At 36.0% G+C, this 22,221-nt stretch overlaps 2 protein-coding genes across 4 annotated transcripts in view; one reads left to right on the top strand and one right to left on the bottom strand.

The window, feature by feature from the left end:
• Window positions 1–22,221, bottom strand: part of LOC139959682 (uncharacterized) — a 64,000-nt gene that overhangs the window by 31,060 nt on the left and 10,719 nt on the right. For both annotated transcript variants that reach the window (XM_071957479.1, XM_071957478.1), the window contains exons 3-6: window positions 20,365–20,625; window positions 16,806–16,940; window positions 15,962–15,984; window positions 11,193–11,325 (exon numbers count right to left, since the gene is read on the bottom strand). In XM_071957479.1, the coding sequence (XP_071813580.1) occupies window positions 11,193–11,325; window positions 15,962–15,984; window positions 16,806–16,940; window positions 20,365–20,625 (552 nt within the window). The remainder of the gene's footprint in view (window positions 1–11,192; window positions 11,326–15,961; window positions 15,985–16,805; window positions 16,941–20,364; window positions 20,626–22,221) is intronic.
• On the top strand, window positions 77–10,813 carry LOC139959683 (uncharacterized). Of its 2 annotated transcripts, none has more exons than XM_071957481.1 (6): window positions 77–427; window positions 3,722–3,890; window positions 5,065–6,035; window positions 6,485–6,551; window positions 7,498–7,666; window positions 8,435–10,813. In XM_071957481.1, exons 1-3 carry the CDS (start codon window positions 287–289, stop codon window positions 5,322–5,324), a joined length of 570 nt encoding a protein of 189 aa, XP_071813582.1. In that variant the 5' UTR covers window positions 77–286; the 3' UTR covers window positions 5,325–6,035; window positions 6,485–6,551; window positions 7,498–7,666; window positions 8,435–10,813. The 2 variants fall into 2 exon arrangements, with proteins under 2 accessions (XP_071813582.1, XP_071813583.1); XM_071957482.1 differs by having other exon boundaries at window positions 82–434.

Genomic DNA, 22,221 nt, shown 5'->3' with positions numbered 1-22,221 from the left:
TCATTCATCTGAACCGCCCCCCCCCCTTCAACCCCTCCTCCCATTCGACCCAGCCGGTCTAACTCGATGATTGGCGTCAACGTGTCTGTAACAGCTATGACGTCTCGCGCACAGGCGGGAATTCTTTTGATACATTCTGGGCGGCTGCCGTTGGCTTTCCCGGAAAACTTGGCTACAGTCCAGCATGCAGTCACATGACCCAAGTTGGCGCGCGATGTCAGAACGTCCAGTACATGCTGCGCTGTTCTGTACATTATGATTGATCGCATCTCGCATTAACGTACGTATGAAGTGTATAGATTGCACAATACAATACTACAGCGCTTCAAAGTACGTCTACACGAGAGGAAAACAACTGCCGTTGCTGTCCAGTAGGCTACGCACATTTCCACACCAGAACAGGACTTCATTGAGTACTTCGTCAGACGTGAGTGGTAAATTTATTTTAACCATATGCCACATTTGCATTATCATAATCAACAAAACAACTTTGAAAGCCTGTCATAACAAAAAGTTAGTTTATATTTTAGTTCTTACCGTAGGGCCTAGCCTAGTACTACCGTTAGTTTGCCTATATAACGTAGACCAGACGAACGATAATTAAGAGTTAGACTATCACTATAGTAACACTGGCGCTGTATTAGACTACCTATCGTCACCCTACCGTGCATTTTGATATGTGCGTGTGAAGCTTAGCCTTGCTTCATGTTGTTTAGGTTAATATAATTTAAGGGTGGGTACATTGTAACTTGTAAGTTAATTGGTGCTGGTAGCCTGCATACATGGATGATATTGGCTCTCATCTGGCATGTAATATGCAGTCTTTAGATTAGCCAAGGTTAATTAGACTTTTAGAACATGGCTGAATTTGAAAAGGCATAATTCATGTCTCTTTCAAATTATCAATAGTGAAGCAGGGCAGAAATGTACACCTGTAAAATATGCAATACACTAACAGCTACTATCCGTGGCTATGTTGATCATGTGAGTTCCCATAGGAATATACCTCGAGTGAGATTTCCATGTTGTTTTGTTAATTGTGGCTATACCCTATCAACTTTTGCTGCAATGAAGATTCATGTGACTAGGTATCACCGCCATATTCAAAAGCAAACAGCAGTTGCAGCAAAACTTCAGTCAGTTAACCTGTCATTGATTTGTATGTATGAAATCTGTCAAAAAGAACTCACAGATCTGTCCTCATATTTGGCACACTTAAAAGCACATATTAGAAAAGGACAAGTTGTATCTTGTCCATATAAGAAGTGCAAAAGAGATTTTTCAAAAACCAGTTCATTTACAGCACATTTGTCACGTCACAGAAACTGGTGAGCTGTAAACATTTTGGATAAATACAAACTTTCTACTCGTGATCATTGCTCTTTGGATCAAGATATACCTCTAGACACTAACTGCTTTGATGTGTCTACAGAGACTGATAGATTTGTCATTGAAAATGACATAAGCTGTGATTTCGAAAACAGTAACAATTGCCAAGGTAGGGTGCAAGAAACAGGTCAGTCTAGGCTTCAATTTCAACAAAATTTTGCCTTGTTTCTTCTGAAACTTCAGGCAAAACAACTTGTTCCATCACAAACAATTCAAATGATTGTTGAGGAGCTTCAAACTATTCACAGTTTATGTCAACAAGATCAGGTTTTGAAAATTACTCAAAAATTGAGAGATGAGGGTTTAGCAGAAGAACGTATCAAATGTGTAGCCGATTATATGAATGAGATAGATGCATGGATTGCTATAGTTGTAAAGGAAAACTCAGGCGCAGCACTGTAGAAAAGAGTAATTTACTATAAATCAGCATTCAAGTTTGTTGCTCCAATTGCAATATCACTAGGGAGAGATTCAGCACAAAAAATGCAATACTATCATTACATTCCAATCAAGGAGAGCATTCAATTGCTCCTTTCGGATGATTTTGTGTTGGGACAATGTCAAAGTAGGCATCACAGTGAAGACTCATCTGTTCTTACTGACATAGTGGATGATACAGTTTTTAAAAAAAATAGTTTGTTTCAAAGTTGTGAAAGATCTTTGTCCATCATTCTCTATGAAGACTCATTTGAAATTGTAAACCCACTTGGGTCGGCAAGAATAAAACACAAAATACTAGCAATGTACTTTACACTTGGAAACACCCAACCTGAGTACAGATCTGTTGTTGATGCAATGCAGCTTATGTTTTTTTGTAAAGAAGTTGATTTTAAGGTCTTTGGGCAGCAGAAGGTTTTTGAGAGAGTGATAAATGATTTGAAAACATTAGAGGAAGTTGGAATAGAAACAAGTGACGGGGTGGTCTGGAAAGGTGCGCTGTCTTGTATATTAGGGGATAATTTAGGTTCCCATTGTATTGGGGTTTCATTGAGAGTTTTTCAGGAACTAACATGTGCCGCTACTGTTTAATAACTTCACATGACTTTAAATGTAACGCACCATATGCTGTTGGGAAGCCTAGAACCAAGGAGGAGTATGATTCTTGCATTGCACACCTTGAAGATCATGAAGAAAATCATCATCAAGGAATTAAATTTAATTCATGTTTTAATTCTTTGAGGTATTTTCATGTGTGTGCACCTGGTTTGCCACCATGCCTGGGGCACGACTTGTTTGAAGGAGTTGTTGATTACAATGTAGCCATGTTTATTCAATACTGGATAAAACAAAAACATTGGTTCACATATGCAGATTTGAATATAATGTTGGTACAGTTTAAATTTCAAGGACGCGATGGTACAGTTTAAATTTCAAGGACGCGATGCAAACAATAAACCTGCATTTGTAAATTTATCAGGTAACCGCTTAGGTGGTCAAGCCGTTGAAAACTGGAACCTTTTGAGACTTCTTCCAATTATTTTGAGTGCATATGTTAAAGATCATAATGACCTTGTATGGAGACTCTTTCTTCTTTTACGAGAAGTTGTTGAGTATGTGTGTTCTCCAAAGATTTCACATGAGCAACTTGCATATTTAAGGGTGATAATGGAGGAATACTTGACTGAGAGAAAACAACTCTTTGCTGATACTCCCTTCAGACCAAAACATCATTTCCTGAGCCACTATCCAGATTTAATTATTAAGTTTGGACCATTAATGAGAGTGTGGACTCTATGCTTCGAAAGTAAGCACTCCTATTTCAAACGTTGTGCCAGATCTGCACAAAATTTCATCAATGTTACACAGTCTTTAGCAAATCAACACCAGTACTTTCAAGCTTATAACAGCTCAGGGAAAATATATCCTGATAGATTGGTTATTGAAAATGCCACATCCCTCAATATAGAATGCTTCATGCCTGAAATAAAGCATGCTTTGCAGGCAGCAAATGCAAAGTTTGATGATTCTGTTATCAGTGACAGAGTTAAGATGTTTGGCACTTCTTACCAGAAGGGTTTCTTTGTAATATGTCAGTGTTCTGATACATGCTTTTCAAGTCTTAAATTGGGTTGCATTTTGTTTGTAGTTGTTGAAAGCCAAAAAGAACTATGTTTGAGTGCAAGCTCAATTATGGAACAACTAGGAGTATATAATGGGCCTTACAAAGAAACTTATAGTAAGCAAATGTGGCATATGAATTATTCTGAATTGAGAAGGAACTAAAACCTTCACTTCCATTACTCAGGTCTGAGGTTCTCTTGTTAAAATGAGCATGTCAGAACAATCAGATGATACAATTTGTCTTGAAGATTTTGCTTTATCCATAATGCAGCATCTTCCTTCACTGCCACTTGAAATGGTGGACAAAGTAGTTGAACAGCTCCTGGCTGCTGGTGTGGAAAGTGTGTGCGATCTCAAGCTGATCACTGATGAGGACCTTTCCAGTGTACTGAAGCCAATACAGAGGAGAAAGCTGTTAATAGCATGGGCAAACAAGGCAGGTAAGCAGAAATATAATTGCACTTTCTAAATATGATTATCCTCCTTTTTTTTGAGGAATGGAGAGGTGAAAGGGGAGGTTAAGAAGTAAGTTACAAGAGGAGATGGAAACATTTCTAAATAGTAAGTACATGTGATACACAGAAGTTTCTCTTATTGTCTAAGACAGTTGCTGGTACCACAAATTGAATAAGGAAACTGGTCTCATAGTACATCATTAGCATTTTTGTAATTCTCTAAAGAAAATTTTCTGGGTTAATTATTAGTATTATACATTAGATTTGAACTTTTTTTTAAGCAGTTTTCAAGTAGTGAGCAAATAGAAAACACCAGGTCAAACTAATGAAATGATACACCACATACCCAAACTAAAATATTTATCAACAAGAAAAGAGGAAACCCTTCTTTTCAATTCAAATTAAACATAGAACGTACGTTCTATGTTGTTTGTAGAGTATGTTGAAGTTCATATGAGAGTATGACAAGGCTAAAGGTCACCTTGAAAAACAACCACTATGGGTTAGTATGGGGTACAGTACCTCTACTCTGGGATCATACTTGGCCCCCACTTTGGGGTCCAAATAAGCGGGCACTACGCAAACGTCTGCAGTGACCAAATATCGCCATGGACTCAACAATTTGATATGTATGAGTGTTACTTTGCCCCAAAAACACTTGTATACCAATAATCAACAAAAATTGCCCCAATAATTTCACACTTTGGCTATACTGATTGAAAGATGCAGGGAACTGTGGCAATGGCTTGCTTTCCATACAGTATAAGAATACACCTCAACAACTTAACAAACTATGAAGCACGCCTTGTCCGATGCTTATGCACAAGGTCCATATGGCATACGGTACGGTGTGTACATGTGTACAAAGCCATTGCCTACGTCAACAAACAAGCAGCGACTTAACCGAAACAGACCTGTCAGAGAATGCCCCTGTTGCCAATTGAAGATATGCTTGATTCGATAGATTGAGAGCTTGAGTGCTGCCCCTGTTTATTGTGTATATTATGTTATTTTATTGTGTTTATTGTGTTCTGTGAGTGTCCAAAAAACTAGTACCTTAATGCAATATATGTCTGTTATCAGGAAATAATTTATCATGGTTGTTTATTCATTTCATATCATCTACTTTCATTGATGTGACATATTTTCATTCTTAAAGAAAAGTTGCTTGGATCAGCATCTTCACAATCATCTGAACCCGACTCTGTGGCCAGTTCACCAGGATGCAGCTGGGTGCCCAGTTCAGCAGGATCAAGTCCAGCAGTGGTAATTGCAGATTGGGCAGAGTCATTTAAAGTTGATTGGGATAAAATGCCTAAAAGCCTCACAAAATCACTCCAGAAGAAACAGAGACCCACTCCCAAAGATCGGCGTGAAATGATCAGAATATTATGCAATGACATATATAATGAAAGTTGAGTCAAGTCCAGGACGAAAGCACCTTTCTATTATTGCACAGAAGATCGTTCGTGAGTTTCCAGAACCCTTTAAAGATGACATTGAAGGACTTGTTGTTGGTAGTGGATATGCATCCCTTCTTACACAGTTGGAAAACCGTATGAGCAATCTCAATAGAGGCAAATTTCACCTAAATGTTGGTTACCCCCTGTTTGTAGAGGGTGAACAGAATGAAGCACTAACAAAGAAGCGTAAACTCAGCACCTCATATGGCTGCAAAAACTGGCAACCAGAGGACCTACCTGAAGGGGAGGATTGAGACACGCAGAGAAAAAAGACAGATGACTTAAAGGTGATGCATGAACTTAACATATGGGATGACAATGAGTTTGTTTTCCTCATGAAAAATGTATTTCCAACCATCCGTGCCAAGATAAACAGTCAGCAAGTTCCTGTATGTGCTCTCCTTGATGAATATCCTTTCTTGTTTGAGGAGGTTGGGATGATGGGACATTTTGAAGATTTAGTGGGCATCAAACTGAAATCAGTTGAATTCAGAAGTTTCTGCAAGTGTCAGCAAAGAAGAAGAAGGAGGTGCAAAATATAATAGCTGATGTGGAGAGTGCTAAGAAGGAAAGTGGTGATCATTCCCCTGATGTTCCAGGACTTATTCTCCTCCTCCTCTGCAATCACCTTGGAGATAAATGGGACGATCTTTTCTACCTTGCAAAGGTAAGAAGAAGCTACCTTTATAAATCATTAAGCTTGTGAACTAGCACTATTTGTGAACTAGCACTATCAGAATAGCACTATTTGTCTGTGTTTTTCTCTGGTTTGTCGTTCTTACACTTACAGTTATGTAGATGTATTGGTCAAGTTGATTGACTTTATAACGATTTTCCTCTGCGATGTTCACTGTTTGTAGGTCAGCTGTAATTGTTGTGTATTGGGACTCTGAAGTCCAAAGTTCAGTACATCATATGCCATCAGTTGATTAAGATCTTCCCCATTGTCATCATTTTGATTTCAGGGATGCATATTGTCCCTCAGTTTCATTTATTTTATGTTATGCTTTGGAAGATACTACTGTTTTCCCAGATGGCATCTTGAATGTTTTGTCCCACATAATAAGATAAGTATTCCAAACAATTTTAATGTTCCTACATTTACATTATGTTCAGGAAACCAGTACTGTGCAGAATATTACTAAGGATCTGAAGTCAACATTCCCATGCATCATTATTCAAGGTGAGAAGCATTTGGAGGATTTTGCTCTAATATGCATTTCCTCCAGTACATATACACTGCTCTTTTTCCCCTTTTTGGTTTGGATGATAGTTGTAACCTTTGAAATTTGTGATGGTGAGTATTTGTGCGTGTGTATGTATTTTACTGATGCCTACCTTGTAAACACAATTTCTCATGAAAGGAAGCTTAGATAGATTTCGTAGTTGGCATGTGGGTGTACCCGATAGAGTACAAGAAGCCTATTGTTTTTGGCAAAGGTCAAAGATCATTTGGGGTCAACAGAGGTGAAACTGCGAATACTTTGTAAACATGATATCTCAAGAAGGGAATCTTGGACAGATCTCATGTGGTATGTAGGTGTGGTCACTTGAATCAACAGTGGTCAAAATTTGAGAATCTTTGATTAAAGAAACCTAGGAAGTTATATGTTGGCAAGTGTGTCAATGACACCTCATAGTGCACTATCACCTGTGGAAGACAAAGTCATGGGTCAATCTGAGATTTAACTGGGAAAACTCTGTTACAGCATCAATTCAGCATGTATGTGTGCATTTGATGCTCAGCATGTAACATGAAACTCAAGAACTATAGCCCATTTTTGACTTCATATGTGGTAAAAACATTTTGGTTGACCATTGCAACATTTTCAATGTCATTTTTGTGTTGCTGATCTAGGGTGCCTCAGTAAATCGATATATCAGATAAACCGTTTTTTCTTTCATATCCACACCGACAAAAATGAAATCTGCCATCAACGAATATATCGAAATACATCCGAAGCAAACCTTGAATACCGGTAAAAATAATATTGAATAAAAAATAATGACCCATTAGTACACGCGAGTTGGAGTATATTCACGCTGCAACTGTTAAGTAGTGGTAGCAGTGGCATTAACTTTAAATGAACATTCTCTTAATAGTTCTAATTGATATTTATTTTTTGCAGGTCCAAACATGTACACTGGAAGAAAGTTTATGTTGGCAGTAGATATGGTTATTGTTAATGACCACATTCAAACTTTTGAAAGTGCAATGATCATGCTGTTTGCAATGTTTTTCATCTAAAACATTGAGCATCCATCTGAAGGTGCAACTTTAATGGAGTTTATCCAGCGGTGAGTAGGCTGAAAGTACCCTAGTAATAGTTAACCATTGTTATTTTGTGTGGACATTCCCTTGACATGGAATGTAAGAGTGTATGCATATTATTAGCCACCTTCAAAAGATCAGCCGATCATAAAGGTACCAATATAGAAAAAAAATCAACAAATTGCAGTTAACTCAACTCCTGGGCAGATCATTGAAATAAATCATACTCTGTTCTCAGTTACAGCTGATTTACTTATTTTGTACTGTTTGTTGTGGTCCAAGAATAACAGCAGCTTTGGTAACCTTTTGTAAACATTGATGACCTTTACATAATTTTCACCAATGGAAAGTTAGTGTAAATAGTTGAATGGCATGTTTTATTATTTTGGAGAAGGGTGGGAATGTATGAGTTTGGTTAATTACTGAGAACACCTTCACAATTTGTTACAACTATAGGGTATCAGCTTAAACTGAACAAAATTGAAATTAAAAGAGGATTCACAAATTAGCTCTTCTTTTCAGATCATGATTTCCTAGAAAACTGTTGAATTCCAAAGGCTTGTAAATTAAGACAGGTAGCCATCTCAATTGCTTCTATCAACACCAGTGAGCACACATACAATTGGAAACTGAGTTGTGTCACATCACATATTTTGACCATATCTTACTATCATGTATGTCATACTGTAGTGTAAATTTGAGACCAAAGGAAATTAATTGTTAAATGGTTTAATAATTGCTAACTTATTTGAACTTTATGATTTCACAGTTCTAATTTTTGCTCCTCTTTGCAGCTGCTTTGTTGGATTGAATCCAGAAAAGGGAAGAAAGACCCCCAAATCCAAGAAGAGCTATCCTGTCAACCCAAAAATTTTGGCTTTGGTTGGAAACCTGAAAGAATTTGAGTCAGATTGGACAGTCTAATGCTTTTCAGGCACTTCCCATGATTCGTCACATTAGTCTGACAATTTGGTAACGTTGAATTATAAATCTAGGTCACTTAGTTGATTTAAGGTGTTCCTAGTTGAGAAAATGTTAGCGAGCCTCTTGAGCCTCCTGAACTGGAACCATTGACTCTCCAGCTACAGAGAAGTCTCATTTACAAATGAACAGTTAAACATTTATACAGAGTTCAAACTATTGTGTTTAACTTTGTTGGTGGATATTTACAAGGTTTTACTTGTTGACAAACTTGTTACAGACTATTATTTGGTGCTATTATGACACCTTTCCAATAACTCCATAAACTCTGAAACTCTTCCAAGCAGGTTCACAAATGTTAGAAAAGTTTTGAATCCATAATAGTTTCAGATGTCAAGTCATTCTGTTCATTTTGTTAATGCTATAAGCTTGATATCTAAATTATATTTTGTTGTCAAAATATAAAATCTCTATGCTAAATTTTAACATGAAATCTTTTCATAAAACTGCTCCTTCCACTCAAGCAGAAGCACAGGAATATAAGGACAACTTTTTTAATCATTTACGGGTACAAAGGTCAAATCATTGTTTATATTTCTTTTGATCAGATGATTTACAATATCTTTGGTTAACAGATTAGTTAATCTTTATTCTTACCTATTGTAACATATCCTTGTCTTTAACTTCCACTTTGAACTTTAAGGGCTAAAGAAGGTCACGAAAATTAGAAAAAGTATACAATCCTTATCAGCAATAGAGGAGTTACCACAGTTACAGGTATTAATTTTCTGTGAACATTGATATGCCCATTAAAGTGAATATGGTATATGAGCGATATATTTAATACTGCTAGAACATTTAAAAATACATGAAATGAACATAGTTGTAATAAAGTTAAGTGAAGAATAGTGAAGACACCTAAGTTTCTGTGGTCACATAATACAGTGACCTTGAGTGAACTTTGCATACTTCAAGTGCATCTGTAAATAAGAGGGAAAGGAACTTTGTTGTAGAGCAATGAAAGGGCCAGGAACTAGCAGGTGTCAAAGCTTAGTGTTTTATGATCAGTCAATTGTGAAAACTTTCAGTGGCTGATCCAGGATTTCCTGAAGTGGCCGAAGAGACAAATATGGCCACATACAGACTTATCAGTATATTTCCAAACAATGAAAGTATCGTCTGTATAACAAAACCTTTTCCAAAAGAAAGGCTGGGGCACCCAGCAAATTCCCAGTCATCAATAAGAGATTGCCTTATGATGTTCAGTCTTATATATTACTTTAAAGGTTTTGACGTTCAAAAATATGTTTCAACAAGTTTTAAAGTTGTTAATAAAAGTTTCAGAGAACAATAAGTTGTTTTTTATTTTATAATCTCACTGATAATAGTAATTCCATCTGACAGCCAATTTTACAGACAAAGACCTATTTATTGCAAGGAAAAAGACTATAGATAACATTAAAGACTAGACTTTACCTAAAAGATACAGTAAATTAAAAGTCACAATACAGTTATTTTACAGAGAAAAAGACATACTGTATTTCAAGAAAAACTGTGTAAATAACCATTTCAGACTGTTTATTTTACATAGAATGTAGTGTAAAATAACGGCTATCATATAGTAATTTACGGATGAAAACTTTTATAATGCAAAGAAAAACTATGAATTACGCTCTCATACTGTGTATTTAACATAGAATTCAGTGTAAAATTACGGTCGTCGTACAGTAATTTTACGGACAAAGACTTTTATAATGCAAAATAAAAACTGTATAATAACAGTTTAAACTGTTTATTTTACATAGAATATGGTGTAAAATAACGGTTGACGTACAGTGATTTTACGGACAGAAACTGTTATAATTGGGGGGAAAACTGTGTAAATAACAGTTTCAGACTGTTTATTTTACATAGAATATGGTGTAAAATAACGGTTGACGTACAGTAATTTTACGGACAGAAACTGTTATAATTGGGGGAAAAAACTGTATAAATAACAGTTTCAGACTGTTTATTTTACATAGAATATGGTGTAAAATAACGGTCGTCGTACAGTAAGTTTACGGACAAAAACTGTTATAATGAAAGAAATAAACTGTATTAATAACAGTTTTAGACTGTTTATTTTACATAGATTATCTGCAGTTGGAAATAACAGACATTTCCTGGAAACTCTGCTGCCAGAGAAATTCTGTATTTTAACAGAATTTTTTTTAACAGTGTACTCTAAATTTTCTCATCATTTGTTTTGGTACTGCACCACTAATTTTATATACAAATGAATGAATTGAATTATTTTGAAGCACACAATTGCGTAAACATGAAGCAATGTACATGCAGAAACACTTAGAAGCAGTACACTATACTGTACTTGATTCACATACTGAAACATGTACTGAACTACGAACAGTCCAGTAAACAGGAATCTGCACTTTGTGAAATATATTTTACATCTAGACAGCCAACAATCTCGACATATGGTGAACATTACAGGTTGAACTGGGCATGGCTTATAGCAAATAAGCTCATTATTGCTAAATCTAACTTCTGTGGCTCACATTTTCAGCAAAACAGCCTCTGGATTGGTTGACACTCACTTCTAAGCACACAAAAGCATAAAAAAGTACTCACCCACTGAACAACTAAGATTTTTGAATCCAGAGTTACATCTGCAACCAAAAGGATCTATGAGACAAAACAGTCTCTTTAGGCAGCCATTATCAGCATTTCTGTTGCCAACGTTACACTCAAACTCACAAGAATACACTCTTAAAACATCCGGATCAAATTTGATTCATTCCGGATCAAATTTGATCCGGTTTCCGGATCCCAGGGGCACCAACCCCGTCCGGATGAAAATGATCCGGATTTCCGGATCAAAGAACATTGACCCCATTCCGGATCAAATTTGATCCGGCTTCCGGATCCCAGGGGCACCGATCCCGCCCGGATCAAAATGATCCGGATTTCCGGATCAAAAAAACAATGACCCCATTCCGGATAAATTTGATCCTGTTTCCGTTTCAAGGGTTCTTACGTTCTGGATATGTTATGAATAAGAAACAACATGCAAATCTGAAAATAACTTGGCCATGTCTTTATTCTTTTTAACAACTTCGTTAACAAACAACGTCAATTATTTCTACTTATAGAAAGAGGTTGATTTGGGTTACAATACTGATGAACAAAAGCGGAAATGGAAAAGTGGATGCAATGCGAGAGTTTTATCAAGGCAGCAAAAGTGTATACTATTTTTAGTTATATCCCTGCTATATATGTGACTCGTGACTTGTTGTGGCAATTTATGTGTAACTTTTTGCTTTCAAAATCTTTATTTTCTAACTAGAAGCATGTCTTATGCTATAAAATCTCCACTAAAGATATCCTACAATAGGTTCAAATGTTAGAATGTGCTTAAAAGAGATCATCTCCTGCTAACTTTAACCTTTGAAATCTACATATTGCAGGAAAATGAAAAATTCTGAAAAATGCTACTCCACCAGCCTCTCAACGAATGGTCTTACATTATTTACCAAATAATGATACTTTGATATATGTTGGTTTGTTACGAATAACTTACTACTATAGAATGACACAACATTGATATTGTACAACTTAACAATCGGTAAGACTTTAAATTGCATGCACAAAACTTTGTTACACACAGCAGAAATGATAGAGATGTGATTTGTCATGGGAATAAGAAAATGTTTGTAAAAATAATTTCCTTACTATGTTTACCTCTGCAAAATTTTATTAAATATTCATTGCATCGAATGTTCTATGTATTAAAATAAATGAAAATACTTCGAAAACTTAAGTATTTTACTGAACCACCAACATGTTTGGAAATGGACAAGTGCTTGCATAATCACGTATGAATGCTTGATGATGTTTCTCTTGTTACTTTGAGTGGCATAAGCAGATTTGAGTTGGGGGAGATGGTGGGGGCAGGTTAAGTACCAATGCATCACTCACTCTTTATACTAGAAATAACACCATCCCTCTATTCACCTCTTTAAAATCTGAACAGCTCACACACAACAATGAGGAATTTGTGCAATTAAATTATGCAACCGGCTCACCCGAACTATTCCAGTGCAATTTGACCTGTCAATATTGAACATTAGTGGACAAACTGAACTCAAACTATGATAAATTTGTTATCTAAGATAATGTGATATCCATTAATACCATGACGGGTAAAAGAAAGGTGATGATTACTCAGTCTTCTGGTTCAAAAAGTTCTCAAAAAGGCCCAGGTAGTATCATTCTATTTCAAGTATCAAGCATTTTAAAACATATGTCAACTGTCTGCAGACGTCATTGGCAAGGTAGCCCTTTTTTTCAACTCTACTAAACACCTGCTCTGGTTGCTCTCTTGGTCCTCATGCCAAAACGAAAGGCTGTGGCTGTTGAACTTTATCAAGGACAGATGGTATGTTTGTGCCAATCTATTGAAAAGATATATGAGAAATTACACATTTTTGTTTTCAAATTGCAACATTCTCACATACAAGGATACAACCATACATTGCCACAATTTTGAAATTTTGCAACCAGCTCCTCATCATCATCACCATCATCACCAACACCACCATCATCATCATCACCAATACCACCATCATCATCACCACCACCACCATCTTCACTATCATCATCACCACCACCATCACCAACACCATGCATCATTATCATTGTGATTCTCAATCATTTCATAACCGTTAGGTCATTCTCTCTGAGAAACATATATGATTTTAAGAATGTGAGGCAACCTTCGTTAACTTAAAGTACTAAAAATAGTAGAGTCATAAAAGAAAGAGAAAAAAGCAGATTTGCATGATTTTGAAGCTCAGTAAAATTGCAATCAACCTAACAGGTACCCAAGGAAAGGCTAGAAAAGGACCAGCAAAACACTCATACCATACTCTTATGGCCCAATTAACGTTGATATATAATGTGTAGCCTACGACATGGCATTATTCACTCTTCTTAAGTCTTACAGCAACAGTAAGCTTTTGGCACTTTAGTTCGGGTTCCTGTTCGCCAAGTGACTGAGCTAGAATAGCACATGTATTGAGTAAAACTCTTACCATGTCATCTGTTGTGTATTTTCTGAGAGAATATCTCCCACAGAACTCTTCTTATTGTCTCTGATATTAAAGGCTCTGTGATACTCCAGTTTCCAGACACGTTACCACCGCTGAAATAACACACTCCTCTGCATCATCTGTGAAGAACAATCATTGATATCGTTTTAAGCAACAAAAGTAACTAGATGCAAAAACTACATGAATGAATGAATGGATGGATGTATTGATGGATGGATAAATAAATAAATAAATAAATAAATCAATCAATCAATCAATCAATCAATCAATCAATCAATCAATCAATCAATCAATCAATCAATCAATCAATCAATCAATCAATCAATAAATCAATCAATCAATCAATCAATCAATCAATCAATCAATAAATAAATAAATTAATTAATTAATTAATTAATTAATTAATTAATTAATTAATTAATTAATTAATTAATTAATTAATTAATTAATAAATAAATAAATAAATAAATAAATAAATAAATTAATTAATTAATTAATTAATTAATAAATAAATTAATAAATAAATAAATAAATTTAATTTACCTGATGTCAATTCCAAATCTGTTGTGTCAACCAGCTTTGAAGGTTTATGAGGGTCGCAAACAGACTTCTTTGTCTTATTTTGGTCCTTTCTCCTCACATATTGCAGTCGGTTTTCCAGGTTGCCTGTTGCTTCATGGCGACCTGTGCCAGCACAAAACTAGACTTCCTGAAATTTAGCAAAGACAACATATGATAGCAAAATGTTACTTCTCTAAAAATTTATTGTAGTAATACCTCCATGAAAGTTCATTTCTGCATTTTTTTTATATCTGCAGACCTCATGCAATTAAGAGCCTATTCTTATCACAAGCCATACTGTACAGCACCCACTTTTGCACACAGTATGGTATATGAACACAATTTGAAAAGACCTGTATTTGGCCAATTTTTCCTTACCTTATTTTGCATTTTAAAACATATTGCCATAAATGAAGTTTACAGAACGTTTCAATACGGATCTCAGATCTTTATGATCTATTTCCATGAACAGTATAAGAATTCAGAGAAGTTTCTGCATACCATTTTGTGTGTTATTTTGCCCATCTTTTTACCATTACTAGGCAAGACCATAAGCAACTTTATGCTAAGGTGCATCGGTATAACTAGCATTAACATAAAGCGGCATACCTGCTCGGTATAACCGGGTATACCTGAAATATTCGCGGAACTGCTACTTCAAGCGTCGACTGTACTATTACACAATACCATGAACCTATGGACAGCCTACAAATTTATTTGCAATTTAATGATGACTTTACCATCTCTGTTTTTTTCTTTTGCAGAAACTTATTTAAATATTGATTAAAAAAAAAAAGTACGAAAAATCGGTGTTGTTTTCATTTCAACGCAAAAGTACAGTTCAGTACACTCCACTACTGGGCCCAGTCCAACCACAACACTACAGTAGCATATAGGCCTATGCCTTATTTGTAAATGATCACCTTATATAGAACATACTGTACAGGGAAAGACTGTTTCTCACTGTAGGCAAGTCTTACATTACCTAAATCTAAATTACCAGGAACCCTTATTAGGCCTTGCCTGCCTTACTTATGTCATTCAATTTATTTGGTTATCGAAAAATGACAATCCACGTTGTGGTGAAGTAGCAACTGAACATTAGAACCCACCATACAGTAATACTGTTTGCCCTGTAGCACCATAGAGGCTTCACAATAGTACTGCATACTGTTGTGTGTAGGCATGTACAGTACTGTAGTATACTGTACAGTACAGTCAATCAAAAACCACCACTCGCTACACACTATAGTGCACACTGTATAACACTAGGCCAGAGTAAACCCGTCACGGAGTGAGCATAGCTTCTTCAAATCACTAAATTTATTGCGTAAGATTAACACAACAAACGAAATGGAAAGTGCCTAATAACTCACCTTTGAAATTCTTGACGTACTTCTCCAATCCCCATTGAAGTAATTTTGCTTCTACGAGATCCATAAGAGCATTTCGTGAGTGCAAAGTTTGGAAAAGATGGCTACGAGTAGCGTACGTTCGAGAGCTGCAAGCGCAATCAAAGCTTATGTCACATGATGTACATCAGCCAATAGCATCAAGCGCTACGTTCTGATCAGGAACGGTACAAAGGAATGATACCATGCCTAATGAAATTGAATCGGGAATGGTTGAATTTTATCCGGGAATGGATTAAACTTATCCTGAAAAGGATGAAACTATTTTTATCAGGAATCCGGGTCACAAAAGTGACCCGGAAAAATTAAGAGTGTAGCCAAACTTGTTAGGACCACACCCTGAAAGAAAATATTTTATAATTTTTGTTTACATTTAATGCAAAATTGATCAGCATTTTTAGCCTGAAATAAAAAAAAAAAACACTTCGAGAGTTTAATGAACTATATTCCATGTTGTTCCACGGTATGGCAAAAGAGATCTTCATGAACTCCCATGTTCTACCTGTAACACTACCATAACTATTGTTCAGACTATATTACTATACATACACAGCCACATGAATACTTTCCTTGCAAATGTAATTGGAACGGCAGTGTAGAAACAATTACCCAAATACTGCTTCCTCTCATATAAATATTGTGAGACAACGTTGGCTATATCAGCATCTGGTGTGCTCCCAAAATATGAAATGCATCTAATGTTCCTCTCTTTGATATCCATATTTCAACATTGTCTATTAGGTAAAATGTAACTAAAGTTAAGCTAAGTCCTTGGGCTTTCATTTAATTTAAATGTGTTGGTATTAATAGAGATCTATGCATTTAAAAATGTGGGCATAAAAAAATGACAAATGCATGTTGCTACAGTGAACGTTTAAGGAACCATTTAAGTATAAGTCAATAACAAGATGACCTGGGAACCAAATGTATGTTAAACTTCACCCAAAAATAAATAATCTCTTGGGAACACTCCTATCAAAGGCTGGGGTAAGAACTCCCAATATGGTGTATGCTTTTCATGAATATTAAAAGCTCTTTAACTTAGTTTTCCTTAGAGGAATGGGAGGAGGCATTAACAACATAGTGTCTCACATGGCCCCTCACGGTCGTGCAAAGAAAACCTCCGTTAAAAGAACAAGTTCACAGACATTTGTACAAACCTGTCAGACAGTTTTGTCCCATGAATCCCGGGGCACAGATACATCTCCCAGTCTCATCATCACAAACTCCTCCATTGTAACAATTGTCACAGATACCGGTACATCCTGGTGGACCCCATCTACCAGAGCCACATACTAATAACAGAAAGAAAAACCAAGGAGAACACAGTGAAGTAACTTGGCTGGTAGCATGTGATATTCCTTGTTGGTCCTTTTTTTCGGTGGCGGTTGGGGTTGGAGGTTGGAAGTGGAGTTCAAGGGAGACAGTTGTGCTAATTTCCTTTGCTTATTGATTGAAAGCATTATTTATTAAAGGCATTTACCGTCAGCGCACCTCAATAATGCTCTTGACAAAAATTGTGACTTTCGCAAATCTTTGACAATCCTGAATTGTGGTGTAAAGAAGCAGAAATAGTTGGTTACACATCATAAGTTTAATGTAAAGACTAGGTCACAATACATGTTAATCTATGAGATCAAAGTTACTCTTCATATATCAAAAAGTATCCTCCAAATTATAAAAACTATGGGGGATTTTGCTGGGTGCCGGCCGGCCCGTATCCTACCAAACAAACAAAACATGCGCAGACATTAGTTTGCCAATTTACCTCCTTTAAGACTTCTGGGAACATATCATACCAACATCAGTTGTACCTGGGCCCCTCCACGCCTATGTTCATTTGACATGAATTGACCCATGTGCATTAAAAGGATTGTCTGGTGGCCCAAAGAAGTTAGCTTAAAAAATAGTAAATAATTTTCCAAACATGTTGTCAAAGTATGAGAACGCTAATGTTGCGTTTGACAGAGAAACGATTTTTTGATCGTTATGGATAGACATTTCAAATATGATTTGAACAGTACAATACGTGACGTCAGCTCTGCCATAGCAGATTGCGTCATAACCCACCCTCCGCACAGTACCTATACGGTAATCACAACAAAAACAGCGTTTGTATACAGATAAATTTCTTCCTTAATTTCCGGTGAAATTTCTTTAAAATTAGATATGTTTTCAAAAACTCCTTAAGCCGCCATGTACTTGATCGGTGGTTCCGTGGTCTTTGTGTAACACAAGGTAAATTTTAACAGCAGACTCTGAGTTGTTCAGGCTATACATCGCGCTATCCAGCTCCAACGCGAAAAATGTTCGCATGTAGGCTATACTCAAACGTTGACAATCGGACAGTTCTGCGAAGCCTAAGCTTCTCATTGCTACATTCTGCTCTGACAACGATTCGATCAATTTCTTCAATAATTTCCGGTGAAATTTCTTATAAATTAGATATGATTTAAAAAAACTCCTTAAGCCGCAATATATGTAGTAGATCGGTGGTTTCGTGGTCTTTGTGAAACACAAGATAAGTTTTAACAGCAGGCTCTTCGTTGTTTACACATCGCGGTATCCAGCTCCAGCGCGAAGAATGTTCGCGTGTATAGGCTACCCTAACGTTTACAATCGGACAGTTCTGCGATGACATCGATTCGGCGCCAAGTTTCATCTTTCGGTTTAACGAATACTTTACAAGTTTCCTTTTACTGTTAATTTGATCCGTGAATTTTATTTCAGCGATTTCGAAGAACAGTTTATGAACTGTGGTTTGAGTGTGAGTGTACTATGTGTAACGCTATACAAGTACACCAACTGAGCATCGTAGTATATACGTTCGCGAGTATGTACGTTATATATATGAGGCAATCCAATGTGCTTACACGTGAGTTTGTTTGCTGCGGAATTGGGAGTGCTAACTTCAAGTCGCCTGTTTTGCCTATCTGCAACCACTACGTCAATCACCATATTGAAGCGTTCGAACAAACGGTACTTTTGGTGAGAAACTGGTGAATTTGAAAACCAGATTTCTACAAGAAGGAAACGTCGAATGGGGACAATTTTTACATGGTTAGAAAGAGAAAAATAATAACTACAAAGACAATGTATCAAAATCTTCCACCAGACAATTCCTTTAAAACATTGGTGACAAAGATCAAAGTATTTGTGAGTTAAGTTGTAGACACAAGTTTCAATACTTTTAAGCCTATCAAGAAATTACAAATTCTTAGAGGTGTATTCAGTGTTTGAAGTCTCAAACACTGTGTTTGATCGTATCAAGGGAGTTTCTGTCGTTCATTTTTATTTAAACAGTGAAAGTATGTCCAGTTTCTCATTCACATATCTTCACTAATTATCGAGTAATTGGCTGGAGAGACATAATTGACAGGGTTTTTTTTTTTTGGCGGGCTTTTCTTATTTAAATTTCCAGTAGCCTACTTCATATTTACGAGCATTTCATAACAGCCAAGAAGCAGAAAGTAAATATTGCGGAAAAAAACTACATAACACTTGAAGCAGTATTAGTTAACACGGAAGGGTAAAAGTTTAATCAATCTCCGCAGCATAGAACCGCAAATACAGTAACATGGATTACAACCACAGTATAGGGATGCAGCACACTTTATGCGCAGACAACATTGCTTGAATGCCAAACTCAAGGATGGACAAAGTTGCCCACGCCACAAAGGAAAGAAAGCAACATGTGCAGCCAACATTAGAAGTATGACACTCAAAGAGTGAGAATCGGAGGAAATTGTCAGATCGCAATCGTAAAAAGCTGTCGAAAGGTTCTGATTCCAACGTACAAATGGCCAAGTTACTTCTTGTCAGGTTTGAACTTAGGGTTAGGATACATTTCTGTCTCGGCCTCGGTTGTGAAAATCCACCGACTTACTCAACAGAGGAGCTAAAGAGTTAGCAAGATGTGCAATTTATTCCGTTATCTTGTGTTTTTCATAATTTCAATGAAAATCAGTCATATTTACGTCATGATCAGGCAATAACTGTAATGTGTAATTGATTCAGAGCAATTTCATAATGACTTGCAGGTCCAAAAAGAACACAATTCCAACTTAAAGTTTCATCGGAAAAAAATGTTCATGGCATTATGATACTTGGGTCACACTCATGATCTGACATGCAAGACAAGTTTACGTTTTTGTTCTGATTTTGTCCTGTGTTCAGAACAACAGTTGGATTTTGTAATTGTTACCACAGGGATAGCTACACATGCCATATAGTGCAACCAAGCTGCATTGTGGATATCAGTTTGTTTAACAAATTATCGGAAAGTCACTCCTCAAAACTTGCTCCTCCAGATCATAAACTGTTCCCAAAGCAGTCATATTGCTATAGCAACTGAAATATCCAGGATATGCTCCAACGACATACAACTGCATAATGTCATACTCTCTAGATACATTAATACAATTAAGGGATGAGGTAAGACAAAAGACTCCATCTAACTTCCATTCGTGAGCTTTATTTAACGTGCTTTTTATAATCTTCATGAAACATCAAAAACATTTTCAAGACTTTCCACCTAATCTATCTTCCATAAAGCAAGTTGAGCCAAGTGGATTAGCTTTGCAGATCAATAAGTAGATGCAATTAATCATGCAATGAATACATTTGTTAAACTGATTCACTATTGCTGAGTGGAAATCAAGAATAATACCACCACTCATGAACTCAATACAGTAAGTATACGAAGTACATTATTCTTACCACGGACAATTAGTCTATTTAATCCATGGTGAGCCTGAGTTCTTCGAGTGTAATTATGACACTCATAGATACCATTATCACCAGTAGCAGCTTCTCTGTTTATGATGAAATCTTTGTCTCCATTCCTATCCGTTACAAAGTCTGAACCATTAATTCTCCACCTGGATTCAAGCACACCAGACCACTCCATGTCTATCTGGACACCTGTATCTCCTGCATTTACAGTTTGAGTAAACTGCCCATTGACTGGAACAACATAAGCTGTAAATACAAAAGAATTGAAGATTCAAATATTGTAGATACTTTACATTTTCTGGTGATGAACCTTTATTAGCTATATTTTTCTGTGTTCCAAATTTAATGTCATAGCAGTTTGGTTCTAATGCAATTTGACCATATCATGTTTACTGCACAGTAACTGTATTGTACAGTTATTATCAGGAAATTGGCAGCAAACCAAACAAAGTCGAAGGAGAATTAGACCCTAGAGTTTTGTAGTGTTAACATTTTTTCAGAACCAAAATTATAATAATACCTAGTCAAACAAACATTTCCTGTATTTTTCAATTATTTTCTTTGTGCATTATGTAATGGTTCATGTTGTTACTTTTCAATAACAAGGGCACATTAAAAATGATGTTAGTGAAACACAAATATATTGTGTTTTCAAGAAAAAAGAGTTGCCCACTCCCAACAAAATGAAATTAAGAAATGTTAAGCAGAATAAACAGAAAAGGTTTATTCTAATTTAGAATGTTTAAATAATACTTTACGCAACTATGAAATAATAACCAAGATTAAATTAAAAAAATATGGCAATCAAATATCAAACAACCTTTTTTCATTATATCAGTGTATAATTCATAAAGTATTACTTCGCAAAATGGGCAAATTACTACACCATTTCAACGATGACCATCAGTTTTTGAACCAACAGGAACCATTCTATATAATAACACAAGATTCAGAGCTTCCAAAACTGGTAACACAATATGTGAACACTAAATTATTCCATGCATATTAACACCGATCATTACTACTGTCCGCAGTGACAGATTCACTTTCTTGATTGGACATACATTTCATTTTAGAAGCCCTCCATGTCTACGGATTGATCTTTTGGAGCCAGATTATAAGTTGTAGTCGCAGCCACAGAAATAATTTCATAACTTGTAGAGTATTTGAGCTTCAGAGAAGCTTGCAGGATCTACTATAAGTGCTGGGCAAATATAACCGGCAAGCTTGTACCTTACATAGCCTGGCGGTACTTTAATTATCAATGTGGCTCATTTAAAGGTTACTTTTGTAGCAACCTCGTTATGGAAAGTAACAGTATGGACACATAAGTTCTCAAACTTTGCAAGCAACTCTCCTGGAATAACTAATTTTCACGAATGCATGTTCATCTTATAGCGCTATTGTTGCAACTCACAGTCCTGCATGACTATGACTACTAAAGGACTTGTGATATCTTTTTTTTCCACTGTATTTATTTACAATACCGTAACACATAATACAAAAGAAACGGCAAAAAGACTTACATAAGAAGCTTACATAAAGAAATCATAGAAATCGTTAAGGTTACTCAAATTGTTGTTTTGCTTAGAAATGAAATAGTGCAGTTCAAGTTGAAAGCGAACTTAAAATAAAATTCGTGCAGATGTGGGATTTTGTTATTCAACCTAAAGTATAAATGTACTTTTTAGCATGCAAAATTAAAAAGTTCACAGGATTATCTATATCACCAAAATCACCACAACATATGTTGGTCAAATTAAAAGTATAATTAATTTTAATGCAATTTGACTTCACTGCTTCCCAGAATCGCTCAACGTGACTGCAATTATAAAACAAATG

This window comes from Apostichopus japonicus, chromosome 19 (genome assembly GCF_037975245.1).
Source record: "Apostichopus japonicus isolate 1M-3 chromosome 19, ASM3797524v1, whole genome shotgun sequence".
In the NCBI taxonomy this organism is placed as follows: Eukaryota; Metazoa; Echinodermata; class Holothuroidea; order Aspidochirotida; family Stichopodidae; genus Apostichopus; species Apostichopus japonicus.
Note: the sequence above shows the minus strand (reverse complement) of the source record. Positions and strands in the feature narration are given on the sequence as shown.